Consider the following 25430-nt stretch of genomic DNA (forward strand, 5'->3'; position numbering starts at 1 on the left):
CTGCAACACTAAACACAGGTTTCTCACAAATCTGTGCCTGAGAGGCCTGATCATAGCTGAAGTATGGGAGCACTGGAGTGCCAAAAATAAAACACAGCACTTCAGTGAAACCCACAACCCCCCAAACAATCTAGCTTGACTGAGATTTAGTTTAAAGCTTATCTAAGGATGCTGGCCATTTGATTAAGTTGTGGAAACCCCAAACTAACTGCTAACAGAAGAGATAAACATTCAAGGTGTCTATCCTGATATTGAAAAAACAGGTCTCAAAAACCCTAATGACGGGCAGCACCTCTGGAGGGGGCAGACCGGGGGTAGGGGGCCACATTTCCTCCTTAAGTCTGCTTTAAAAAAACTGGGACCATTTCAGTTTACTATGAAACCACAAGGTAGGTAGGTTCCACATCTGAGTCAGTCTTCAAATTTAAAAAAATCCCACTTTTCAAGAAAAATAAATGAACTTCATTTTTTTTCTCCTCTGGGGTTGAATTTTGTGAAAACTGAACCACTGGAAGTGGTTCGGAACTTCCCTAGCCTAGTATGAGGGCGTGGCATTTTGATTAGCAGGTCAAATCCTCTGCTCCACAACCACCAAACTGGGCGTGTCTCTAGCTGACCAGTGTGCTTACCCCGCCCACTCGCCTCTTTTGTAAAAGGAAGGAATTAAAGACCCCCTCTAAAGATCTTTTGATCTATTTTCAAAGTGTTCCTCATGGTCTTTTAATTATGATTATATCATTTTCTAGCCAAAATCAAAAATCTGTCCTTTTCTAGGACATAATTTCTGCAGAGCAGTACTTCATTAGTAATTTGCCGCTGACTTGTGGGTGGGGCCATTGGTGCGGAGCAACCCAGCCCCCTCTTCCCTTCCCTGTCACAAAGTGAGAATGAGCCTAAAACAAACTAGCGCGTCACATGACTGTCCCTGTTAAGGGGACGGCCTCAAAATAAGAACTGACTGGCTTAAAAAAAAAAAAGAAGTATAAACTAAGTGAAAGTTATGCAGAAAACAAAAAAAGAGATTTAAATATATTTACAAACATTAATGTTTCGTAAAACCTTTATGCTATATGGCACTTTTGAGATTCCATAATGCATATGGTTACCTGCACATGTGCACAAACCCACATTTACTGCTTCAGGGGGAGTTGGCTTCAGCTGCATTTACTCTCAAACTGCCCAAACTGACCTGAGAATGGTTTCAGTTATGCTGATGGAGTTAGCTGTTACTCATGACCTCAGACGCCGGGCCGGGTCTGCCCTGATTGGCCAACAGGTGTGTCACACAGGAAACCAGAAATCCTGGACTGATGCTTTCAAGTCTTCTGCATGGTCACACTGTTTTATCGGACCAAAGGGGTTTCTGTGTGGTTCAGCTGAGTCAGACTAAGGACTAAAGTAAATAAGGGGGAGTAAATTAGAGGAGTGTTTGTTTACCTCATAAAAATCCACTGTCTAAAATAAAGAATGCCACAGCTGTCGGTCTGTCTGTCTGTCTGTTCTCGGGATATTTTCTATATGATCCCGTTTTCAGACCCTGGAACCCTCATTTTCCATTCAAAGGAAATGTGAAGTTGTTGATGAATTAGCTGATGTTGGGACACACCTGTGAAGTTCTGTCTGTGATGTCTCACCAGGCATGTCATGTGCAGGCTGAGGTCAGTCTCTGATTGGAGGAATCTGATTAACTGAACCTTAAAATATGCCGGTACCTGTGCGGACACGAGCACCTGTTACTGACAACAACAGCGATGACGAGGACGCAGGTTCTCAAGGCTTCTGGTTCCGGTTCGGCTTCTGACAGAAGTTCGGCTCTTAGCTCCACCGCGCGGTTGAGCGAGCAGGACGGCCACTTCCCCCGTGTTTCATAACGCGCGCGCGCGCCCACAAGTCAGAGCAACACGAGCCGGGCCGGAACCCGAACCCAGCCGAGGACACAGGTCCGGAAACTCACCAAAAAAGTCCATCAGAAACGCGCTGAAGTCATTACTCCGCCGAGGACGCGCCCGGAGCGCGATCACGTTCCCACCCGTGATTTCAAAATAAAACTCACGACTTCTGAGTACTGAAACTCGCCTTCAAAATAAAGGCTCAACACTGCTACTAAGAGTTTTCTTTTCTTTCTATTTTTTCCTCTGAAAGCATAACTTGAATGAAGACAAGTGAAGTGCTTTTTTAGAGAAATTATAATCCAGTTCAACAATGCAGTGGAAGTCCAAAAACACTGAGCAAGTTCCTGTCAAACCCAGAAGTTCCTAATGAGGATGTGAGCTCCTTCACAGAGTCAGTTCCTTTTAGAAAGGAGAATTTTTTGAGAGTGGAAAGACATGAAAGTGGTACCTTCAAAAAACTGTCCCTCTCTTCCTAGTAAAGAGAAAATACAGAAGCATCCTTTCTGAAATGACAGGGCAAAATCCAATCCCACAATGCTTTGCAAATGTAATTTGATGGTTTGTGATGAAATTAGAGAGCTAGTGATAACACACACACACACACACACACACACACACACACACACGCACGCACACACACACACACACACACACACACACACACATGCTTGTAAATGTCTTTCTGCTGTAAATTCAGGTTTTTATCCTACAGTGTTCTATGGATGTTCTAATGGACAAACACAATAGAACTGATCTGACAAAAGACCCAAACCTTTTTCATTCAAACACCACATTCATGCTGATGACATGTACGCATGCTGCAGCAGGACGTGATCATTTTGTAGTTTTGCTGCATGGTCAGAAAACTTTGGGCAGGAAGTGTCGGCAGAAGCAGATGCAGAAAGGAGACGATGAAGACGAGGAGGAAGGTGCACTGCAGTTAAGCAGCGCCACTGTAATTTGACCAAACCCACAGCGGCTAAAATGACGCTGCGGCTGCATTCAGAGGACAGGCATGAAAACGAGGACACGCTGATGCCCCCTCACTGCTTTCTCTTTCCATCACTGCACAATCTCAACATGACCCCCACCTGCTGTGGGTAAGAAGCATTAAAAAAGGGAAGGCCAGGAACTACCCAGAACACCCAGAGTCAAGACCTCCGGTCTCAGATCCAAATGATTCCACTGAAGAAGGTCTGCCCCCCCCCCTACAGATCTGGTCCTTGACTGCAACACCCATGGGGGCAGCTGAGGTCAGTCCACCCCCTCCCCCCTCCCTGTGGACGGAGGAACCAGCCAGTCTGTGCACAGAAATCCCCACACATGGCATCTGCATCCAAATGCCTCATTTAATTAATCAGAAGAAAGACGCAGTAATGTCCCCTGTTTGGGACATTTGGACCCCCCCCCCCCCCCCCCCCCCATGCCACAAAAAACCACAACTCCACACTAGACAACACAGGGCAAAGAACACAATTTAAAACACAAAGCCCCCACCATGACACATAGAACATTCACACATTAAAATGAATGGGTGTCATGATTCAGCTTTTGGTCCTCCCATCCAAAATGAACAGATCTACTGATGAAAACATCAGCAAATCACTAAAAGAGATGAAAAAAAGCTTAATATAAAGCATTGATAATAAAATATTTCTGTTTTTAAAAAATAATATTTTTGTTTTTACAAGAAAAATGTATATGAATATTTTGAATCTGAGCTGCTGATGGAGGCGTGTCTATCAGCAAAATGAAAAATTATGGGTCCAAATGTCTTTTTCAAGGAGAAACTGGACTTCCTGTGTAGGCGGAGTTTCAGAGATGCTTCCTGCTGACATGCAGGAATCAGAGACAATGACCTACACGTGAGGACAGTGGACAGAGGACATTCAAAGGAGGTCCCCCCCCCCCTCCATTGACTTTGTGTTACATTCAAGAACACAAAGTCAGACACGGCAGAGGCGGCGGCCGTCTGCGGTCGGATCACATCCGCCCTTTTGTTTCTACTGTAATCCCTGCAGACTGATGGCTTTGTGCTCACGCACTTCATGCATGCGCACATGCACACCCATTTGATCCCGTTACATAAGCACTCTCACCCGGCACCATGGCGCCCTCTGTCTGGAACTCTGGGAATGGCCCCTCTGAAGGGACGCTGACGGTTCTACGGAGGCTCCGGGCCCTCGAGGACTCAGCAGGGGGTTCCTGAAGCTCTCCTGCAGCCTGTGAGAAGGGAGAAAGAAAGGGGTTAGAGTGTGCACTGTGGGGTCTGCGGGACGGTACGGGCGAGCCCAGTTCGGACCTCGTCATCTTTTGGGAGCAGGATGAGCTGGCTGTCGGTCAGAACGCACAGCCTCCTCTCCCAGGCAGCGACCTTGGTGTATGGACTCTGACCGCAGGAGAAGTGATGCGCTGGAGGCCCCTTCACATCTGCAGACACACAGAACACACACTGAGTGACACTGGACCCAGACCTACTGTACGAGGTAAACATGACTTGAAGCAACCCCTCCCAAAAATGAGCTTAAATTCTGGAGACAGAACAGTAGATCTAAAGAAAAGATGAACAATGCCAGAAACTTTAATCCCAACATCTGGATTAGATTTAAAAAGGAGAAATCTTAAAAAGTTTAGAGTCAAAAGCATAAAAGAGCTTTCCAAGACAATTGTTAAAAATCTGAAACACAGGTAAAAGTCCACCGAGACTATTTTAACCTTTCATCCTTTCAGAGTCGGTCCTCCTACAGAAACTGCTGCTCTGAGGAACAGCGAGTCCAACAAGTTTGGAAATAATCTGAAATCTGAGTCATGCAGTCACAGATGCAGCTGCAGTTTCTGATGCTGAACTGACATCCATAAAAGCCAGAGCAGTTGTTGAACAGATCAGAATCTCAGAGCTGGGCTGTCTGTGGAACCATGTGGCCTCTGCCAGCACCATACAAAAATCAGAGCTGATCTGGGTCCAAAGTGGAAGCAGGTTTGAACCTAACTAAAGCCCAAAAGCCAAGGATCAGGGCGGTTGTTCCTGTTCATGGACCATAGAGCTAGATCAGGGGTCGGCAACCTGCGACTCCGGAGTCGCATGCGGCTCTTTCCTCCCTGTGCTGCGACTCCCTGTGTTTTCGTTTCTGTGGGAAACTGATCCAAATGGCTCTTTGAGTGGTAAAGGTTGCGATCTGCAGATCACCCCCTCCACTCCAGCAGAGGGAGCCAGAAGACCAAACACAGCGTCCCAACATAGAGGTAGGCCCTATGCATGTCACTGTCTGAGAGCAGAATCAGCAGGGGTCAGGGGTCACACTGGCAATAGAAGAGGGGCTGATGTTCACAAAACTCCTGAAAGGTCTGAGGCTAGGGAGGGGGGAACACACAAAGCACTACACTGTTTGAATGCATGTGTACGCACGTGTGCACGTGTGCATCAATGTGCATCTGAGTCCTTCAGCCGCTGCACAACCCAAACAAAAGCCCGCTCTGTTTGTAAACTGGCATCAGGTTAGCAGACGTTGCTTTCACTGCTCAGAAGTGTGTGGGAGAACTGAGTTTCTGTGTGCCTGTGTACACACTTCACTCAGACACACAAGCAAACAAATCCAAATACAAGCAAACAATTGTCGCCTGGTCTAAGGTTCTGTTTGTGTGTGTTCACATGTGTTTGTGTGCGTGTTCATGTCGGCTTTTGAGTGTGTTTATGTACATGGTTGTGTTTTCACACATATGTTTACATATATTTGTCAGTGCATATCACATAAATCTTTGTGTGGGAATTCACGTTTGTGAGTGTGTGTGTAAGGGTGTTTGTGTGTCCACGTATATGTGTGTCTGTATTTGTCAGTGTATTTTCATGTATGTTTATGGGTCTTTGATTACATACGTGTTTGTGTGTTCACGTATGTTTGTGAATGTTCACACATGTTCCTGAGTTCTCATGTTTGTGTGCACCTGTGTATTCACATGTTTGACCATGTTCATGTATGTTTGTGTTCACATTTTAGTGCGTTCGCATACATGTGAGTGTATTCACACAAGTGTTTGTGTTCACATATTTGCGTGTAAGTGTGTGGATGGGGATGAGTTCACATATATGTTTTTGTCTGAGTTTAAGTTTTTTTATGTGCGTGTATGTTTGCATTTGTCTGTATTTGTGTGAAATTGTTCATTCATGTATGTACTTGTCTGTTCATGTATGAGATTTACTGTGTGTGTTCAAATACTGTGTGTGCTTGTTTGTGGCTACATGTGTGTTTCTGTGTGTGTGTTCATATGTGTATGTGTATGTTCAGATATGTGGTTGCTTGATCATTTAAGTGTTAGTTTGTATTCATGTGAGGAGATTGTGTGTTTATATATGTGTGTTCAGAAGTGTGATTGTGTGTTGACGTACCTGTTTGTGTTTGCCTGTGTGTTCATGCTTGTATGCTCGAGTATGTGTTTGTGGAGGCGTGTGTGTTTTGGTATTACTGAAGTCAAGAGTGTGTGAGAGCAGAAGCAGCTGCAGATATCTGCTTTCAGGTTATTTCTGGATCTCACTAAATCATTGAAGCTGTACACACACACACACACACACAAACGCACGCACTCCCACACAGACAAAACGACACCCCCCCTTTAGCTATCTGATCAGCTGATCTCAGACCTGCAGGATGTGCATGCGTCTCAGAGCGAGCTATCACTCTGAACACACAACACAACAAACTCAACAATCACAAAAATCCCAACAACAAATAAAAAACATTTCAGCATATAGCAAAGACAATAAACAAACACAATACACACCAAAAACACAACAAAGAATTTACAGCACAAACAGAAAAACAATAAATTACAAAAAATACAATCCAATACCAGAAACACAAAAAACTCAAGAAACACAACATGTAACAAACACACAAAAACAACTATTTTGTTTTGCGATTTGAGCTCCTCTGTGAAGAATTTTGTCAACATTTTTATCGCGATGCATCGAGCTCATTTGTGGAGCGGTTCTCATGGTTCTTCTACGGTGTTTACATGAACTAAAGATCACCACAATCAGTTTCCAGGGCTTCCATGGACACACTCATGCACTCAGATGTTAAAAAAGAACAGGGGGAGTGGGGTGGGGGTAGCAACCTCTTCAGTTGCTGGATGTTCCTTCACAGCCTGACCTTCAGCTTAAGCCTGATCTCTGATCCCTGAGTTCTGTCTTGAAGGCAGAAACAGCAGCTTCAGAGTCTGAAGACGCACAAATGCAGAAGTCCTTATTGTGACTGAACGGTCTATTTCTGTGCTTGATGAATCAGAAAAACACGTCTGCCTGAAGTCTGCCTGAAGCTGCTTCAGCCACACCAGCAGACTTAGGTTAGATCAGAAATCAAGCTATCACATTTATGCGTGCATCCTGCAGCTTTAAGATAGCTTCTTATCATTTGCAGCAGTTATTTCTGATTTGTGGTAGCTTCTACTGATTTTCAGCAGCTGCTTTGTATTTATGGCAGCTTGTTCAGATTTACAGCACCTGCTTCTCATTTATGGCCACTTCCCAATTTTTTCTTTAATTACGTAACAAAGAAATGTCTAACAGATGTGACCACTCGATATAACTGACAAACTGCTAGCAAGAGTGCCAGAATGATGTCAGACAAGAAGAAATGTAAACAAGAAAAAATTATAGCTCTACGTTCACACTGGCATGTGACAGTCATTCAAGAATATGCGTTTAGCATATGGTGTTCACACTGGACCAGCAGGGGAGGGCTTCTTCTTTTTGTTTTGCTACTGTTTACTAGCGCAAGTCTGCCACCTACAGTTGGCAGAAGCTTGGTGTGAAATGTCAAAACGGAGAAAATCTCGTGAATGTTATTCCAGGCTTCTTCTTTCACAGCTCTATTCAAATATACTGTATGAAAGACTTGGTGTCATAGAATTCTGGTCGGCACTAGGGCTGCACGATATGAGGAAAACTTGCGATATGCGATATTAGTGATTGCGATAACGATAAATTTGCGGTAAATAAACAAATAGAAAAATAAACAAAAACATCATTCCCATTTCATTGCAACAGTTTAAAAATTATACTCCAAATGACCCTCATCGACATGGGGGACAAACGTCAGGGTGGCTAACCCTGGTCCTCAAGAGCCTCAACCCTGTCTGTTTTCCAATTCTCCCTAGACTTATCGATAATGATAACCAAAATCAGGTGTGTTCAGTCAATCAGGATGTGAAATCACTTGAGTCAGCCAATCAACAGCAAGCTGGTTAAGGAGAGCTGGAAAACAGGCAGGGTTGAGGCTCTTCAGGACCAGGGTTAACATAATAGGCCTCCATCTGATTGGTCAACAATGGGAAGGCGTCCATCGGATTGGTCAAAGCATAAAGGGATTTATTTGATTCGTTAAATGCTTCAAGCTGCTAGAAGATTGTTTTAACACATTTTGGGTTTGCGATTTATTGCGATATTCGCTGTCTTTTGCGATATGCATATTGCAGAGCTGGATATTGCGATAACGATAAATTTGCGGTATATTGTGCAGGCCTAGTCGGCACAAACCGAAATTATTCATTTCTCCTCTATGATCACTTTTCAGATGGTTGGCATTTCCGTGGATTAACTACCAAACCCAAGTCCCTGATTGGTCAAAGTTCAACATTTACAAAATTTATAAAATTGTTTCTAAAGTTAAAGCTAATCAAAGCACGAGACATAAAATTATGCCTCATCATATCAGAAGCTTTTCAGCAGCACAATTTCTCCATTTTAGGTCAAACGCAGCTCTTGTCTCCTGGTCTTGCCTAGTCCTGTTTGAAGTTGATGCCCGGCTCCATGTAGGTCTTGGATGCTTTGGTTAACTTCCTGATAGCATCTTGGCAGTGTCTCATGGGGAATTACATCAATATCTGAAGAGGCTTCAATGCTTCTCTGTTTTATAAGTGTTTCACATTTTTACTGTGTTGTCCATCTAGAGATGAGGCCCGATGTGGTGTGATTCAGGCCACAATGTAGATGGTGTTTTTTTTTTGTCACACTTCCGTTTTCATCATGAATTTCAAAGTTCTAGTCTCCCTTGTAGCACTCTAAATTAGCATAATATTTTCTTTTAATCTAGCACTAAAAGCTGAAGTATATTCCATACAGTAAGGTTATCAATCCTGCTAATCAGCTTAATAAAATGTGCAACAGAGTTATTGTGGAGGTGATCATTTTGTGACCCAGTTATCTTTTTTTTTTTTTTTTTGCTGACTAAAACCTCCATAGAGTATCTATAATCACTTGAGGTGGAACCTTTGGCTAAAGTTAGCTTAGTTGCAGCTTTGTTTGTTATTTTTTTTTTTTTTTTTTAAACCTGAAGTAAGAAATGAACTAAACCCTTCCTGTCAAGAATCTCACCGGAAGCTCAGCATTGAGCCCAGTCTGACATGTCGTTCCATCTGACAGTCGTTCCATCTTCATTCACAGATGGAACGCAACAATGGTGTTGGTGGTTTCACTGAATCACAAAATCCCCCATTGCTGCCAGCTTTCACAGTTTAACTTGTGTTAAAGGCAAGTTTTTAAATACAGTCAGCGTTTGAAGAGAGCGGGAGAACACAGACCAAAGGTGGTTATTTTTCTTTACATGTTCCTGATCCAGGACTTTCCTCCTTCAGCAGAGACACTGTTAAAACCGGCTGTGTTTCGTTTTGAGGTTTTGGGTTTTCCCCCTGTCATCCTCAGTATTTTTAAATGTTTGGTTTTCAGTTCAGTCTTGTCAGGTCACCTGCTTTATCATCTGCTTTGTCATTCATTGGTTGTCATGGTTTAAGTTTGTTTAAGTTTTAGTTATCGAACCTTCATCAGCGCCTGAAACTGACATAAAGAAGTCAACCTGAGGAGGCACAAAGCTGGCAAGTGGGGCAATTTTATTTACCTATATATTCACCTTACACACTTCTGCTGCCATCTGCTCCTGCACTGAAGGATTATGGGAAAACCAGAAGGACAGTCAGAGTGCAAAACCTCAGTCTCCTGTTCAAGGTTTAGGGCTTCACCAGCTCAGTGGTACTTTGTAACCCGCGAACGTCCAAACCCCAGATGTGGAAGGGGCGTCATCAAACCCACACCACCAAGGGCCGGTAAGTGTGGAGGGCCGAGAGCTTTATCAAATATTCATATGTGGGGCCCTCTTTGGGGTCAACAGCATCGTCTGATTCATTCAGATTGACAGGGGCAGCAGAACAGAGACGATTCAGTGAACCCAGGTCTCCATGGTAACCGTACCTAAGAAGGGAGGTGGCTGTAGCCTGACCAACAGAGGGAAGTGTTTGCATATTTTATAGTCTGCCATAATCAGAACAGGAAGCCATCAGCTTCATAAACTATGGTCATCCTGTTTAATTTCAGGGGTTAAACTCCAATGAAAATACTGTTCTTTGTGTTTTTAACGTGTTCTGGTAGTAATTTCTGATAATGGAGGACATGTAGAAGGAAGATTAAGATCTAAATTGAATTTCAGAGGATTTCTTTATTTAAATCGTTATGAATCAGAAACAGAGGAAAAATGTAATTTGTAAAAGAGCTTTTTTGTGATGCAGAAGCTACAATCGGCGGGCCACAATCCCTGCTCCACTCCATTCTGTTGCATTCACTTGTAAACGACTAGATCCATGAACGTCTTTGTTTCCCTCATTCAAGTTGGCGTCTGGCTCAAAGCTAAACAGCTGGATAGCTCCAATATTGCTCACCATTTTTGTTGCACTGTCAATGTCAGGTTGGGGTTGTGAGGGGTTGTAAGCTAGCAGGAGAGTATGCAAACAGATGGGTGCAGGAAGTGGGGGCGGTCCCACCCACAACTCAAGGGGTGAATTTCTATTGAACTACTGCCCCTCTGCAAAAACAATGTCCAAGAAAACAACAGTTCTTTTCTTTATTTTGGCAAAAACTGCATAATTATAGGGCTGGGCGATATGCCCTAAAATCAAATCTCCGATTTTATTTATTTTTTTATTCTATGGGTATCATGTCTTTGGCTATATGCAAAGCGACACTTCGGGGGTTGTTCTCCACCGTGCCCCTTTCCTAGAGATGGGTACCGAGCCCCGGGATTGAACGAGCCCCGGGGCAACATTCTTCAAGACCGCAGTATCCGTCAGATCTGACCTCAACGGTTCTGCTATCGGAACTGGAGAAGTCGAACTAATGAACTAACTATATAAGTATTGTTGAATGAGTATGTGTGTCAGCACGCTGCGTGTGTAACCGTGCAGGCGCGAGAGTGAGTGAGAGCGTGCACAAGTGTTGGGGGTGAGCGGCCAAATGTTGTAGGCAAATGATGCAGCGTGGGGTCTCTTCCTCCTCGTCTGTGGCAGCAAACCCATACCAGTTCCAAACATCAGATGAGTTTATTCCTTTCTTGGGAACAAACTTCCCACTCTCATGGGTAGCTATGCTGTCGCTTGCTGTTTTGTGTGTGCTATGATATTGTTGTTTGTCGCTTGCCATACTGCCGTGTGAAACTAACGCTACGGAAGCTTTGGGGAGCCAAAAATGCGCCGTTACACAAAAACTTGATGTAGTTCTTTTTTAAATCGCCCGTAACAAAAAATTCAAATTAATTCATTCAATCGATTTTTCGCCCAGGCCTACATAATTATAATTAGAGGAACACTGGGAGCCCTTTTACAATAGATCATAAGATGATCGGAGTGGGTCTTTAAACTCTCTGAGTCTTGTATTTTTAACAGGTACACTGTACAAGTGTCTGGAATATTCTTTCATTGGAAGAAAACTCTATAATGAGCAATTTCACAAGAATTTTGCCAATTAATCCATAAACCTAGCAGCATTCAGACACAATAGAAAAATCCACTGTACAGACGTTCCTTCTGCTGTTGTCACTCTAAATAAAAAGGTGTTCTGTTTAAATAGACTAAATGCCGATTAAATATTTTCCCCCCGCTTCCCTGCTTCTAAATCTGATGGATCTTTTTCCCTCTCAACTTTATTACTATTTTTTTTAGACAATTACAATCTCTAACAGTTGTCTGTCCAACACACCTTCTCAGAACTTTAGCTTCTCTGCCTACTCCTAACTCTTCTCCGCTGCCTTTTTCAGCTTTTATTGTCTTTATTTCATGTAGCCGACACGATTTCACCACAAAGTGTTGGACTTGAGGAAGACCCAGTGTTTAGATCAAGATCATTGTCATTTCAATGATGGCTTGTGTTCTCATTACCCGAATGTTTTTGTTATCTGCTCCCGTTAGGAAGTCATTTTGGATCTCCCATGACATCCATTGACTGTAAAAACAATGGACAGCTCAACCCTTCCCTTCTTGTGTTCCCAAATAGGAAGTACCATTGCTTTCTGATACGGCCGCCGCCATGTTGAAACCAGTCGACAGTGATTGGTCCCACTCACTCTGAGTCATCAAATCAATGGCAACATAGATACGATGACTCAGAGTGAGTCGGACCAATCACTGTCGACTGGTTTCAACATGGGGTTGCCCGTATCAGGAAGCAATGATGAGAATTTTGCCACATTTCGCAAGCCGGAGGTAAGGCTTTTTCTGTGGGTGACATCACACCTCGATTTGTCCATTGTTTTCACAGTCTATGATGACATCACATACTCTGGTTGGATGAAGGAAGGACTCTGTTTTTAATTCTATTGGACAGGTCATTTTTTCCAACTATTGAAGCATCAAAGAACAACAGCATCCACAGAAAACGACTAGCTCTGTGCACATGTTTGGTTAGTGTGCATGGGTTTGTGTATCTCTGCAGCAGAATTCATGACTGCTCTCAGTTTGTCTGAGAGTAATCTTTGGAAATATTTTTCTTGACATAAGTCAAAGGTCAGTTTTGACTTCAATTTTTAATTATGCTACATAATCGCTTCCATAGGCCAGAGCCTTCCCTGCTTCTAAATCCAACAGATCTTTTTTCTCTCAACTGTCATTATGAGTTCACCACTACTCCTGACACCGAAGGAAGATCTACTCCTGTCATTCCTGATTTCCACTTAAAGCATCATGTGCCTGTGGATGCACAGAAGGATGACTTCTGATTGGACGACCAAACCAAACTGTTTATATTCATGAGCCTGACAGCGGGGGGGGCTCCACTTTCCCACGGAGATCTGAAAGGTTAATGAGCTCAGGGATCTTTTGTTACAGGCTCTTATTGTGAAGGGTGCATTTACATACAAAAGGAAAACCATTCTCTGCATTTTGTTGCAGCATTCCTAAGACCTTTATAAAAACCTACTAGCTCCACCAGCGCCACCCATGAGACCAGAGCACGACTACAAATCTGAGAGGAATCTAAGAGGAACATAATCCACAGCGGGAACCAGCCACCAAGGCCTCACATACACAGATAACCTGACACACTTACACCACAACACATATGACTCATTCAGCTAAAATTGGGTCAACAAGCACACAAGAGAGTGTCAGTCAGACTCACTCAACATTAACGTCTCCCTTTCATATGAAACTTAAAGCAGGATGATGACTCAGCTCTGCCAGTGTATCCGTTTGGGGGTCTAACATCTGAGACTTCACCATTTTATAAGGAGTCTTCTCCAAATGTGACATGATGTATGTATGAGGAAGTTATAATTCTGTGGGTTTGTAATTCTGTTTCTTTTGGCCATGATGTTCTTAGCCTCCTTGGAATATTCACAAAGTGTTTGCAGGAGTTTCTGGTCACACTGACAAACTGTTTGATTTACAGAGTGTAGTACAGTATAAGAAGTTGCCTGCAGGTACTGATAAACTGTTATGAATTACTCTATGTACTGCGTAAAAAAATGTATATCATATGTACTACAGTAAAAACAACAGTTTACTGCATGTACTACAGTGGAAACTATACCTTCCAGAATGTAATATAGTAGAGATTGTTATTTATTCAATGTAATACAAAGGAATTACTGTTTCTGACATGTAATACAGTAGTAAATTAAACTGTTTAGTGCATGTACTACAGTAAAAGCTAGTTTGCTACATGTTCTACAGTAAAGGTTTGCTTAGTGTATGAAAAAAGATTTTGCTGCAATATAACAGTAAAAACTATTGTAAGTGCATGTATTACAGTAAAAGACCAAACTTCAAGGATTAGGGTTAACTACATGTACTACAAGGAAAACTTATTGTTTACTGTGTGTACCACATTAAAAAAAACTATTCACTGCATGTCCTACAATAAAAACTATTGTTTAGTGCAAATACAGTTGCAAGAAAAAGTATGTGAACCCTTTGGGATTACTTGGATTTCTGTATTAATTTGCTATAAAATATGTTCTGATCTTCATCTAAGTCACATCAACAGATGAACACAGTCTGCTTAAACTTACAACACAAAATAATGTAAGTGTTTAAATGTGCAAGCCCCGAGGCAGATGAATTCTCCAAGAGCTAATTTAAGCTCTTGGAACCAACCTGGAATCCAATCAGTGGGATGAGATTGGATTCGTTGGTTATAACTGCCTTGCCTCATAAACATACAGTTTGGAATTTGCTGCTTTCGAGAAGCATTGCCTGATAAGAACCATGCCTCACACAAAAGAGCTCTCAGAAGATCTACTATCAAGAACTGTTGAGTTGCTTGAAGCTGTAAAAAGGTTACAAAAGTACCTCTATAACCCTTGGTGTCCATGTATCCACGGTAAGATAGACCATCTACAAATAGAGACAGTTCAGCATTGTTGCTGCTCTCCCCTAGATGTGGTTGTCCTGTAAAGATGACTGTGAGAACACAGTGAAGAATCCTCAATGAGGTGAAGAGGCTAAGACTTACAGAAATCTCTGGCACATTGTAATATTTTTGCTGACATATCTACAATAGGAAAAACATTAAACAAAAATGGAGTTAATGGGAGGACACCATAGATGAACCCATTGCTGTCCAAAAAAAAACATTTCTGTACGTTTAAAGTTGGCAAAAGAGCACCTGGATGTTTCCCAGTACTAATGACAAAATATTCAGTGGATTAATGAAACAAAACTTGAGTTGTTTGGAGGGAATACACAGCGATATGTGTGGAGAAAAAAGGGACAGCACACCAACATCAAAACCTCATTCCAACTGTGAAAATGGTGGAGGGAGCATCATGGTTAGGGGCAGCTCTGCTGCCTCAGGGTCTGGACGAATTGCTGCCATCAACGGAAAAATGAATTCCCAAGTTTATCAAACCATTTTGCAGGAAAACTTAAGACCATCTGTTTACCATCCTCAATAGAGGATGGGTGATGCAACAAGACAACAACAACAACCCTAAGCATAGAAGTAAATCAACAACAGAATGGCTTAAACAGAAGAAAATTCTGAAGTGCCCCAGTCAAAGTCCTGATCTCAAGTCGATTGAGATGCTGTGGCTTGACCTCAAGAGAGCAATTCACACCAGACATCCCCAAAATATAACTGAACTGAAACAGTTCTGTTCAGACGAATATGAAGGTCTGATCTCCAACTACAGGAAACGTTTGACTGTAGTTATTGCTACCAAAGGTGGGTCAACCAGTTATTAAATCCAAGGGTTCACATATTATTTCCACCCTACAGTATGAATGTTTACAAATTTTGTTCAATAAAAACACTTTTACATGTTTTGTGTTGTATTCGTTTAAGCAGAATGTGTTTATCTGGAGATGTGACTTAGATGAAGATCAGAAGATATATGAAAAATTCATGCAGACATCCAAAAGGACAAAAATATTACACAGAAAATCAATGCTAATGGTGTGAACTAAAATAAAAACAAGAGTCTTTTTTAATTACTACAGTAACAAAGTACCATACAACGATAAAACCATTGTGTACTGCATGGACTAAAGTAAAAATATATACATTACTGCAATTACTACAATTAAAAATAACAAAACCTGAATAAACTACAGTAAAAACTATAGAAAAAGATGTGGTAAAACTGCTTGTTTTCTGGGGGATAACTGCTCTTTGTGCACGTCTGAGCATGAATTATTGATTGGAAACGTGAGGAGTAGATTCAGGACGACAGCCTGACAAGTTGGACTCGCATCACAGAGACGTGGAAGTCACAGATGATGGCAAGGTCTGAGCTGGAAGAACTCATGGTGGAGAACAGGATAAACCACTGACGAGCGGAGTAAGGGGGAAGGGGAATAATGATGCAGACAAAACATGATGAGGTCTGCAGGGGAAGCTGTGTGCCTCAGTCAGCAGCTTCATGGTGGAAGAAACCTCTTAATATCCAAACAAAAGACCTAGAGCAAACAGAAAACCCAACTCCCTGACAACATGATGGTGGAGGTTTAATGCCATGGGTGACATATCTGTAACTTGCAAACACACAAACAACAAGGCAGATGAGCTCTCCTACCCGAACCCCCTTCCTCTGCGTTTGCTCCATCCCTCAGGACTCTGTTAATTTGGCGGGACATCAAGCTGACCAAGCCACTGAAGGTCAGTGCTTTCCGCCGGGAGCTCTCAGGTTCAGCGGGTCCGGGCTCTGAAAGAGACCGAATGAACCTAGGTAGAGAGCCCGGCCCAGTCTGATTATGGGTCTGCTCCGGACCCTTGCTATGGTCCAGCTGGTTGCGTGGATTCGTTTTACGGGTGGATGTCCTCCACTCATACTGGTCCAGTGGGCGCTCAGAAGTCGGCTGGGAGCCAAGCCTCCGCAAAGGTTTCCAACGAGTTTGCAAGTGGTACTGAAGGTGCCCCTGAACCGGGCTTGTACGGATCCTGGAGGGAGTTTCACTCCCACTCATGGTCCAGCTGTTACAGGCTTCGGTAAAAAATATGGCTGACTGCTGTGCCTCAGGAGGATGGTACTACTCCTGGAGCCGGGTTCTGGTTCAAGTTCCATGGCGAGGAGCCGTCGGGTCAAACTCGTGCTGGCGCCTCTCCGTTTCTCATCAGGCTGTGACTGTCTTCCTGACAGGAAATCAGCTCTTCTTCAGACCGGCCAATAAGGTGCCAGCAGTCAGTTGACTGTGGTTTCCTGCTGAAGCTCTGAGAGGAGCGTGCTGGCGCCGCTCCAGGTCACATGACTTTGTGGTCTCTGCAGACATATGTGATGATGCAGTTCTTACTTCCTGCTCAAGCCTTCTAAACTTCGACTCCAGCCTGGAGTTGAAGTTTGGACCTCCAGCCTGGACAGGTCCGATACCAGATCCCGGCCCCAAATCTGAGTGGACAAACCAATTGAAACTGTCCAACCCCTTGTGATTCTTCCATCTCCTCACCACAGCTACAGATGTTCCCGTCCGTCAGACTTTTTTCCTGTCTCTGAATGGCGGCGCCAGGTTACCAAAGTTTGTTTCTGTTTGCGCGTTCGTCCATTCAGCTGCTTACAGCTTAAACCAAGTTGTGGTTCAGTAACATGCACACAACTAAAGCTGATAAGTTCTGCGACTCACGAAGACACTCCTTCATACAGAGCAGCAGCTAATTCAAAACCTCGATCAAGTAGGGAGGGGCCAGACTACATAAAAACAACAATAGATCTATTCAAATAAATAAACACATTTATTTGTGGGGAAAAAAATTATTGGTGCTTCCAAAGTTTTGACTTCCTGATTTCTCTGTCAATGTTCTTCAAAGACCATTCATCAAAATAACGCGCACTTTATCCTAAAGCTCATTTCCACGTTCTGTGTTTTTCTGAAATCCAAAGTGAACCCAATCCCTGCAGATGCTAGCCAGGCTGGTGTCCACGGCAACACCACATGTAGGTCAGAGCTAAAAGGGGGAGGGGGGGGGGGGGGTTGAGAAATCCCAGAAGATGCCAAGTTGTCCAGGCTTACCCAGTCCAAAGCAATGAGGGAAGGAAGAAATGTGGGTGTCATGGAGGATTAAATCCTCCTTCATGTCTGGCCCTCCGGCAGCATTTCCCGGAGCCCCTCATGATTGCATCCTCCTCATCCCCGACCTCACTCAGTAGCAAGTCCTCCTCATCCGTGAACCTCCAGAAATTGTTTCCTTCTTATTCCTGACCCCTCAGAGTTGTTCCCTCCTCAACACCAACCACCCAAGAAATAGTTCCTCTAGGCCTGGGCGAAAAATCAATTGAATTCATTCATTCAAATTTGTTATTACAGGTAATTTAAAAAATAACTAAATCAAGTTTTTGTGTAATGGGGCATTTCTGGCCCCCTAGAGCTTCCATAGCGTTAGTTTCACACAGTGGTATAGCAAGCGACAAACAACAACCTCATAGCACACACAAAACAGCAAGCGACAGCATGGCTACCGGTGAGAGTGGGATGCCTGTTCCCAAGAAAGGAATAAAATCATCTGTTTGGAACTGGTATGGGTTTACTGCCACAGATGTGGAGGAAGAGACCCCACACTGCAACATTTGCCTAAAGCCCATCGCTGTCAAAGGCAGCAGCACCACAAACCTATTCCAACACCTGGGGGAAACCTTTCATTACTGTTCTCCTTCCCTCCGTAACTCCAAACATGAACGCGCGCCCCCAACACTTGTGCACGCTCTCACTCGCTCTTGCAGCACGCTGACACACATATCAGTCATTCCACAACACCTATATAGTTAGTTCATTAGTTAGATAGTTAGCAGTTAGTTGTTACTGCTATTTGTTAATAAAGAATAGTGCGTTGTAATTATTACTTGTACCGGTATTCATTTGCGATTTGGATTCTCATCCTTCTGTGTGGTCACATGACTCCACTGGTTCCTGTTTCCCTGCACCTCCATGGATACTTGACCCGCTCTGGGGAGATCAGGTGATAGAGGACCGCAGCTCTGGGGATCACCTTCACCTGCTTCTCCAATGACATCCACCAGCTGGAATCTAACCTGAAACTTGGAATTCCACGCATTTTCTGGCTGTGAGCCCGGACATTCCTGAAACTGGAAGTCACCGGAAGGAAACAACAGGGGAAGAACGGGGAGGAAGTCGAGGAGCGCCTGGAATTCAAAACATCTCTGACTTAATCTCGGATAAATCCTGGAGTTCAGTGAATTCTTGCAGCTTCAGTAACATCCAACCACAGAAATACAGGAGCATTCCTGCTTCAGATTCGAGGATCTTCCTGCTCCCTCCTTTTCCCTGTTTTGATCCCCCATCAAAGACCCAAACAGCTGCCACTCCTTGACCTTTACAGCCACTTCCTGTCAAGCTCCTTCATCTCTTCCTCTTCTTCAGCTGTCAAACTTAAACTTCTAGCAGTCTGACAATAAAAACTCTGCTTGTTTATCACATATTCCAAGTTGATATGACTTTTCCTGGTTACGTCAAGGTAGAAAGGAAATTTGGTTTTCTTCCCCAGAGAAAAAGGCGGACTTTTGGACAAAAGTGGGAAGTCCAGGTAGGATACACTGTCAAAAAGCAGAGTGCAATTGTAACCGGATAGGAGCTAAAACTAGGAGTGGGCGGATCGATCCGAGTATCAATGGTATTGATACCAAGATGAAGTATTGACACTAGCGTGATGAGATCGATACTTTTGATACTTTCCTTGCAGTTTTTCTTTAATAACGTGCAGTAAGGAGCTTGAATTTACTTACAAAGTTCATGAGAGTGCTGTGTCTATCTGTCTGCAGTGTTGCTCAGATTGGGCAAAAAATGCCCAATCTGAGCAACACTGGTTTTGTCCGAATTCCTTCACTACAGACTACAAAGTGCACTAGAGCACAAGCGCATTCCCCATTCTGTAGTGCTGTCCAAATCTACAATTCCCAAACCGAGTGCCCTAGAAATTTCCCAGAAGTCTCGGCGAAAAACCAGAGCGAATCAATGCTCACTTGATTGGCGAATATAGACCAGAACGCATTGCGTCTACACAATTTTTGCCAAAAAAAATGTATTTAAATGTATTTTTTAATAAACCATAAACGTTTTTATCTTTAGTAGACAGTGGACTCATAAATAATCATTGTAAAACGCTCATATCAATTAGATTTAACATCACATCCGCCGTTTAAAACAAATAAAAAAGTAGTGAGCATGGTGTCCGAATTGCTCTTAAAATTCAGGGCACGATGTCATGCAGCACTATAAAGTTTTTTTTAGTAGTTAGGGGTTAGGGAATTCGAACATAGCCACTGTCTGTGTAAATAGCAAGCTCCGCCCTTGTTGCTGCTTACACCTTGCCCCTCCCCTCCTTCCCTTATCAGAGAGCGGAGAGAGTCATCAGAGAGCCTCATATTTTTACGCAATGGCAGGATTTTATGTTGTGTTGTTTATATTTTTAGATTTACTCAAACCACCAAAGAGCGTAAGTGTCTGCAGCTCACCCAGCAGTCAAATGCGGGGAACACATTTCACACTCCTAGGCGAGTGACCACTACTGAGACTTTACCTTACCTTTATCACAGTTTTTCTTTTGTTCACTTTTTTTTTTTTACTACTGACTTTATATTTTATTACTGACTTTTTTAGGAAATTATGTTTGTGGTGTTGTTTTTTCCTTTTTCTGTTTGTAACATGTTTGCTTTTTTAAATTTGCACTGTTTTCTTCTTCCTAACCATGTGTTGTGCCATCATTACTATAGATGTTTATATTTGATGTATTTGATTGTTGTAATTAGTTAACAAGCAGTTACCAAAAGTCTCTGTCCTGTGTTTTATTATACATTTAATGAACAAAAAGTGGTGTATTTCCCAAACTATTATATAACCAAACATTTCAAAAAAAAGTATGGTATCAGTAGGGCTGGGCGATATGGCCTAAGAATAAAATCTCCGATTTTATTTTTTTTTATTCGATTTCCGATCCCCCCCCCCCCCACCCTACTTAAGGAAAGCAATAAGTACAAACAGCAAACAAGTTCAAGCAAATGTTGCTTTTATTTAATCAAACCCAAGACAAATGTAACCCCCATTTCTGGGATGAACAATAAATAAATGAACACACTCTTGGAATCAAAGTTAAGTATAAGATTTTTCTTCTTACTCCCTTTTTAGACTTGTGTTTAAATAATTTTGTCTTGTTTTATATAATTTTTGTCTTGTTTTTGTCTAATTTCGTCATTCTAAACTTGTTTTCACTTATCCAAAATAAAAAGGTTACTTCCTTACTTAAAGTCCCAGCTGTGTTTGAGTCACACTTTGTAGTCTAGACTAAAAGGAGACAAACATTCACCTTAAGAGTAGCATCATTTTCTAAAGGATTAACAATACAGCTCATATCTGGGGTCTAAGGTTTTAATTAAATTAATAAACCCCGTCTTCTCCACGGAGATGATGATGAAGCAGCAGAAGTCACGATCAACACCCCCCTCGCGACCGCCTCCTCCGAAAACAAAATCCTACGGCGGCCGCGTCGCAAATGAATATATCGGTCAAAGTAATAATTACAATGCAGTAACAACTAACTAACTAAATATACAGGCGTTGTAGAATCAGTATCATCATGTGTGTGTCAGGGCGCGTGCGCGTTTAAGAGGACTGAGCGCGTGCCACGCGAGCGCGCGTGAGAGCCTTTGACTCCGATGGGCTTTAGGCAGCGTGGGTCTATTCCTCCACGTCTGTGGCAGTAAACCCAGACCAGTTCCAAACAACAGATGATTTTATTCCTTTCTTGGGAACATACTTCTAAGTGTCACCAGTAGCCATGCTGTCGCCAGCTGCTTCGTGTGTCGATTGTCGCGTGTCGCCGTGTGACACTAAAGGCCTGTTCACACCGGGACGAATTTCGCCCGTGCGATATTCGCCGATGTTTAACGCCTCATGACTAAACAGATGGCACCAATGTGAGTGTGCACACCGACGCGAAAAAACGCCACGCGTCAAAGCGTCACTTTTTAAAATACGCCTCGGGTTCGTTTTTTTGGTTCGATGCGCCGCGTCGAAAACCATACGACCAATGAGAATGGCGCTTTTGAACAGCGAAGAAGATAGACGCTAAGTAGCGTCTACACTGCCGCGAAGAAATAATGACAGACATTCTAAAATATCCCCGAACCAAGCACCAGTTGGAGCTACTGGTGCCGGAAATATTCATGTTTTCTTTGTTTGATTCTGACAAGCGCGTAAATACTTGCTCTCTTCTTCTGAGCGAAAAGCGACTTTAAGAAGCGTAAAGTTGTGCAGCGCCACCTTGTGTACAGGAGTATTTCTGTTTTATATTAAGCGCCATCTAATGTCAGGGAATGAAATTGCATGTTCACTCGGCTCATCGTCAGTGAAAATCGCCTGGGTGTGAACACAAAAAACGTGGCGAAAAACGCTGGCGAATAACGCCTGGCGAATATTCGTCCCGGTGTGTACGGGCCCCAACGCTACGGAAGCTCTGGGGAGCCAAAAATGCGCCACATAAAAACTCGATTTAGTTATTTTTGAAATCGCCCCTAACAAAAAATTCGAATTAATTCATTTGATCGATTTATCGCCCAGGCCTAGGTATCAGTATCTGTGAGACTAGCCCTGTAATTACATGGTTTTGGATCGACACCCATATTCCCAGTATCGCCCACCCCTAGCTCAAACCCGTGACTTTTTGGATGGTAAACCACTGATTCCCAGTCAGGAGCAAGACATTTTACAAAAGTCCCAGAAAATAAAATTTGCAATTATAAAATCAATGCTGCTAAAGAAAAAGACCTAAAATAACTAATTTCCTTCTCCTGTTTTCTTCTGCAGACTTTTAATGGCATCTCTGGTAACAGACTCTTGTATGTCTCAGATCAAGCTGCGAGGATTAAAAATGTACTGCTCCATCAGACGGCACTTGGTCCAGCTCTGCTCTCTATCTCCTAGAAAAACCAGGAAAGATGGAGGCATCCGTCGGTGGGTGATCCACTTCCACCACAAGTACAGGATGCTCATTTCAGGGGACGGGAAGTCAATCAGGACCGCACACAGCACCGCATTTCACCCCAATTAGAGACACACTTCTGAGCTGAGGAAATCTTTGAAAACTAGAAACATCCAGTTAAAAAAACCTGAATGACCAAAAGTCTATAAAAACAATAGCAGAAAAGGATTTATAATGTGACCAATGGGGATTTGGTTCGGGGGCGTGATGCGGTATATAAGGAGAACAGGTGTGTGTGTGGGATGCAACACTTGTCCGTTTCCGGTTTTGCGGTGTGTCGTGGGGTTGCTGTTTATGGCATTTGTTTGTTTGTTTTCACATTCATTTATATATAGCGTGTTTAATGTTTCACCTGTTTCTTTAAATATATTGGTGTATGTCACATTATTGTATGTCATCATCTTTTGGTTGCAGTACTGCTGCTTTGGTCTGACAATATAAAAATAAAAGGGCTTGAAGCTTTCCATTGTCTTCGCTCTCGTTTCTGCCGTCGTGGCACGCACCTGCGGAGGAACCGGCTCCAATATCAATGCATCAAATTCTACAAATCAGCCACTTAAAAGCAGTATAAAAGCTGGGGGCGGAGTTCAGATTTGTTTCCTTTGTGCCCGTTTTGTGTTAAACATTTAGGTCTGCTGCTCGTTCATGAGCATCGTGCATGAGCATATCATGCCCAAGCATCACGTGCAAGAGTGTGACGAGCTCAAGAGTAAACACATCAAATGGAAAATCCAACTCTGAAAGAGAAGTTCATCTGCTGGAAAAACCCAAAAGTGTACCGCAGATATCAGTTCAGTTCAGCTTGAAGACAATCCAAAAAGAATCCAGATGTTAATCAAAAACAAACGAATCCAGGCAACTTTCAAAATAAAGCACCAAATGGGAGACACACACACACACACACACCAAGAGAGAAGAGTCCAGCAGCAGGAGAGCTGAAGGAAGCTGGAAAGGAACAAACAAGTCAGAAAGAGGACGAGTGACTTTTCCACTCCTGAAATAGTAGGCTCCCTGTTTTGGAGGCAGACACTGGGAGGGGGACATCCTGCTTCAACACCACTCATCCTGACAAGGAGCTTCCATTTCCTCCCTGATCTGCCTCCATTGTCCTGAAGACCAAACACTGAGCTCAACCTGGCCCCTGTCCACACAAAAAAACATGGTTTTCTGACTGACGTGGTTGAGAGCCAGAGTCTGGTTTAACACTGGTACTTTGGATACAGATTGCCAGAGCACTGACCCTTAGCTCCTAAAGCTGGTTCCTAACTGACAGAGTCTGTATATAAACTTTCAGTGTCACTAAAGCCAAAGGTGGTCTGTAGAGGACACCCAGTGTTTCTTAGCATTGGGAACATCATCTGATGATTTGTTGAAAACCGAACCTAAAACCATGGTAAGATAAATACAGAGAAAAAATTAGCAGCCAGTTTCCAACCCAATGGATCAGCTGTATCATACATTTGAAAACATTTCATGAACACAGCAATAAAGGACTTTATTTCGACAGTGCCAGAGAACCTTTCTTCTATTGCAGTAATCATTGGTGGCTGTTAAACTCACTAGACTCCAGGAGGCTGGAGGGTGGTACTACTATTTCATTCATAAGCATTCTCCACTTTTGAAGTTTTACCCCCAGTGTTTACATTCTTTTGACTACCATAACTCTTCTAACATTTATGCAGTTAACATAGTTCCAGCAGCTTCTGAAGCTGAGAAAAGCAGCTTTGCGCTGATATGCAACACTTTACATGCAAAGCTGCTTTTCTCCGTGTCAGAATCAGCTGATTCACGTTAATCGTGCAAACAGTTCCAGTACGTCAAAGAGTGTGTTATTTAGGTGTCGCCAGCAACATCTCCGGTATTAAAGGGTTTTAGATGATGTACTGCTTTGGCACTGAGTTTGTGTGCCGGTGTGTGTGAATGTATGTGTGAGAAATAAACACCTACATGTACCGACCATCAAGGCACCAACACTAACACAGAACCAACACTGGTTCCTTCTTGGTAGGAAAACATTAACACAGAGCATTTCTGTACCTAAACACCTCATGAGCACACAAGCACTTCGCAAAGTCACCCACCACTGTGACAGCTGGACACCCCCAAACACACACAAACACACAGGGAGAGCAGTTTTACCTGAGCAGCACTCAGAAACACACATTTTGAGTTATGCTCTAAATGCAACATTCTGTTCATTGGTACTGCAATCAACCACCATGTTTGTGGTCAGTAAACGCCTCATGCATGTAGCAGGGAGGGGTTTTGAGTTGGTCAGTTAATACATTGTACTTAAACACCATCCAGCTTCCACAGTCAGGGGGCTGCTGGACCCCACCCAGCTGCTGTGGAGCAAAGGCAGGGTACACTCTGAATAGGTCGCTACTCTGTTGCAGGGTTACACAACCACACACACACACTCATATTCACACTTGAGGGCAATTTAGAGACACCATAAAAACTATGAAACATGTGGTTGGTCTGTATGAGGAAGACGGAGTGCCCGCAGAAAACCCACACATGCAAGAAGAGAACATGCTAAGTCCACACAGAGAGGTCCCTGCTGGGAATTGAACCAGGCCTTCTCGTGCTTTTTTTTTCTTAAAACAAAGTCCTGGAGGAGAGCTGCTGAAAAAATGAGTTTTTTCTCTAACAGTGAATGCCTCACGCAAACAGCAGAGTTCTCAGATTTTCTTTGTACTCATATAACGCATTGCTTTTGCAGAACTAGTGTCTGCCTTTGCTGGTGCTGTTCCATCACACTGCTATTTAGAAGTAGAATCCAAAACATTTGGTAAAAGAGT

The 25430-nt window shown here is 43.0% G+C and overlaps 1 protein-coding gene across 7 annotated transcripts in view; it reads right to left on the reverse strand.

The window, feature by feature from the left end:
* The window catches only part of rasal2 (RAS protein activator like 2), a 52371-nt gene that overhangs the window by 24454 nt on the left and 2487 nt on the right, over positions 1 to 25430 (reverse strand). For 2 of the 7 annotated variants that reach the window (XM_023965211.1, XM_023965212.1), the window contains 2 exons: positions 4195 to 4322; positions 3992 to 4115 (listed from right to left, as the gene is read on the reverse strand). In XM_023965211.1, the coding sequence (XP_023820979.1) occupies positions 3992 to 4115; positions 4195 to 4322 (252 nt within the window). Of the gene's footprint in view, positions 1 to 1606; positions 1882 to 1954; positions 2054 to 3991; positions 4116 to 4194; positions 4323 to 16219; positions 16756 to 25430 lie in introns of those variants that run through there. The other 5 variants (XM_023965209.1, XM_023965210.1, XM_023965208.1 and 2 more) reach the window with 5 other exon arrangements.

This window comes from Oryzias latipes, chromosome 17, assembly GCF_002234675.1.
Source record: "Oryzias latipes chromosome 17, ASM223467v1".
NCBI classification, from domain to species: domain Eukaryota; kingdom Metazoa; phylum Chordata; class Actinopteri; order Beloniformes; family Adrianichthyidae; genus Oryzias; species Oryzias latipes.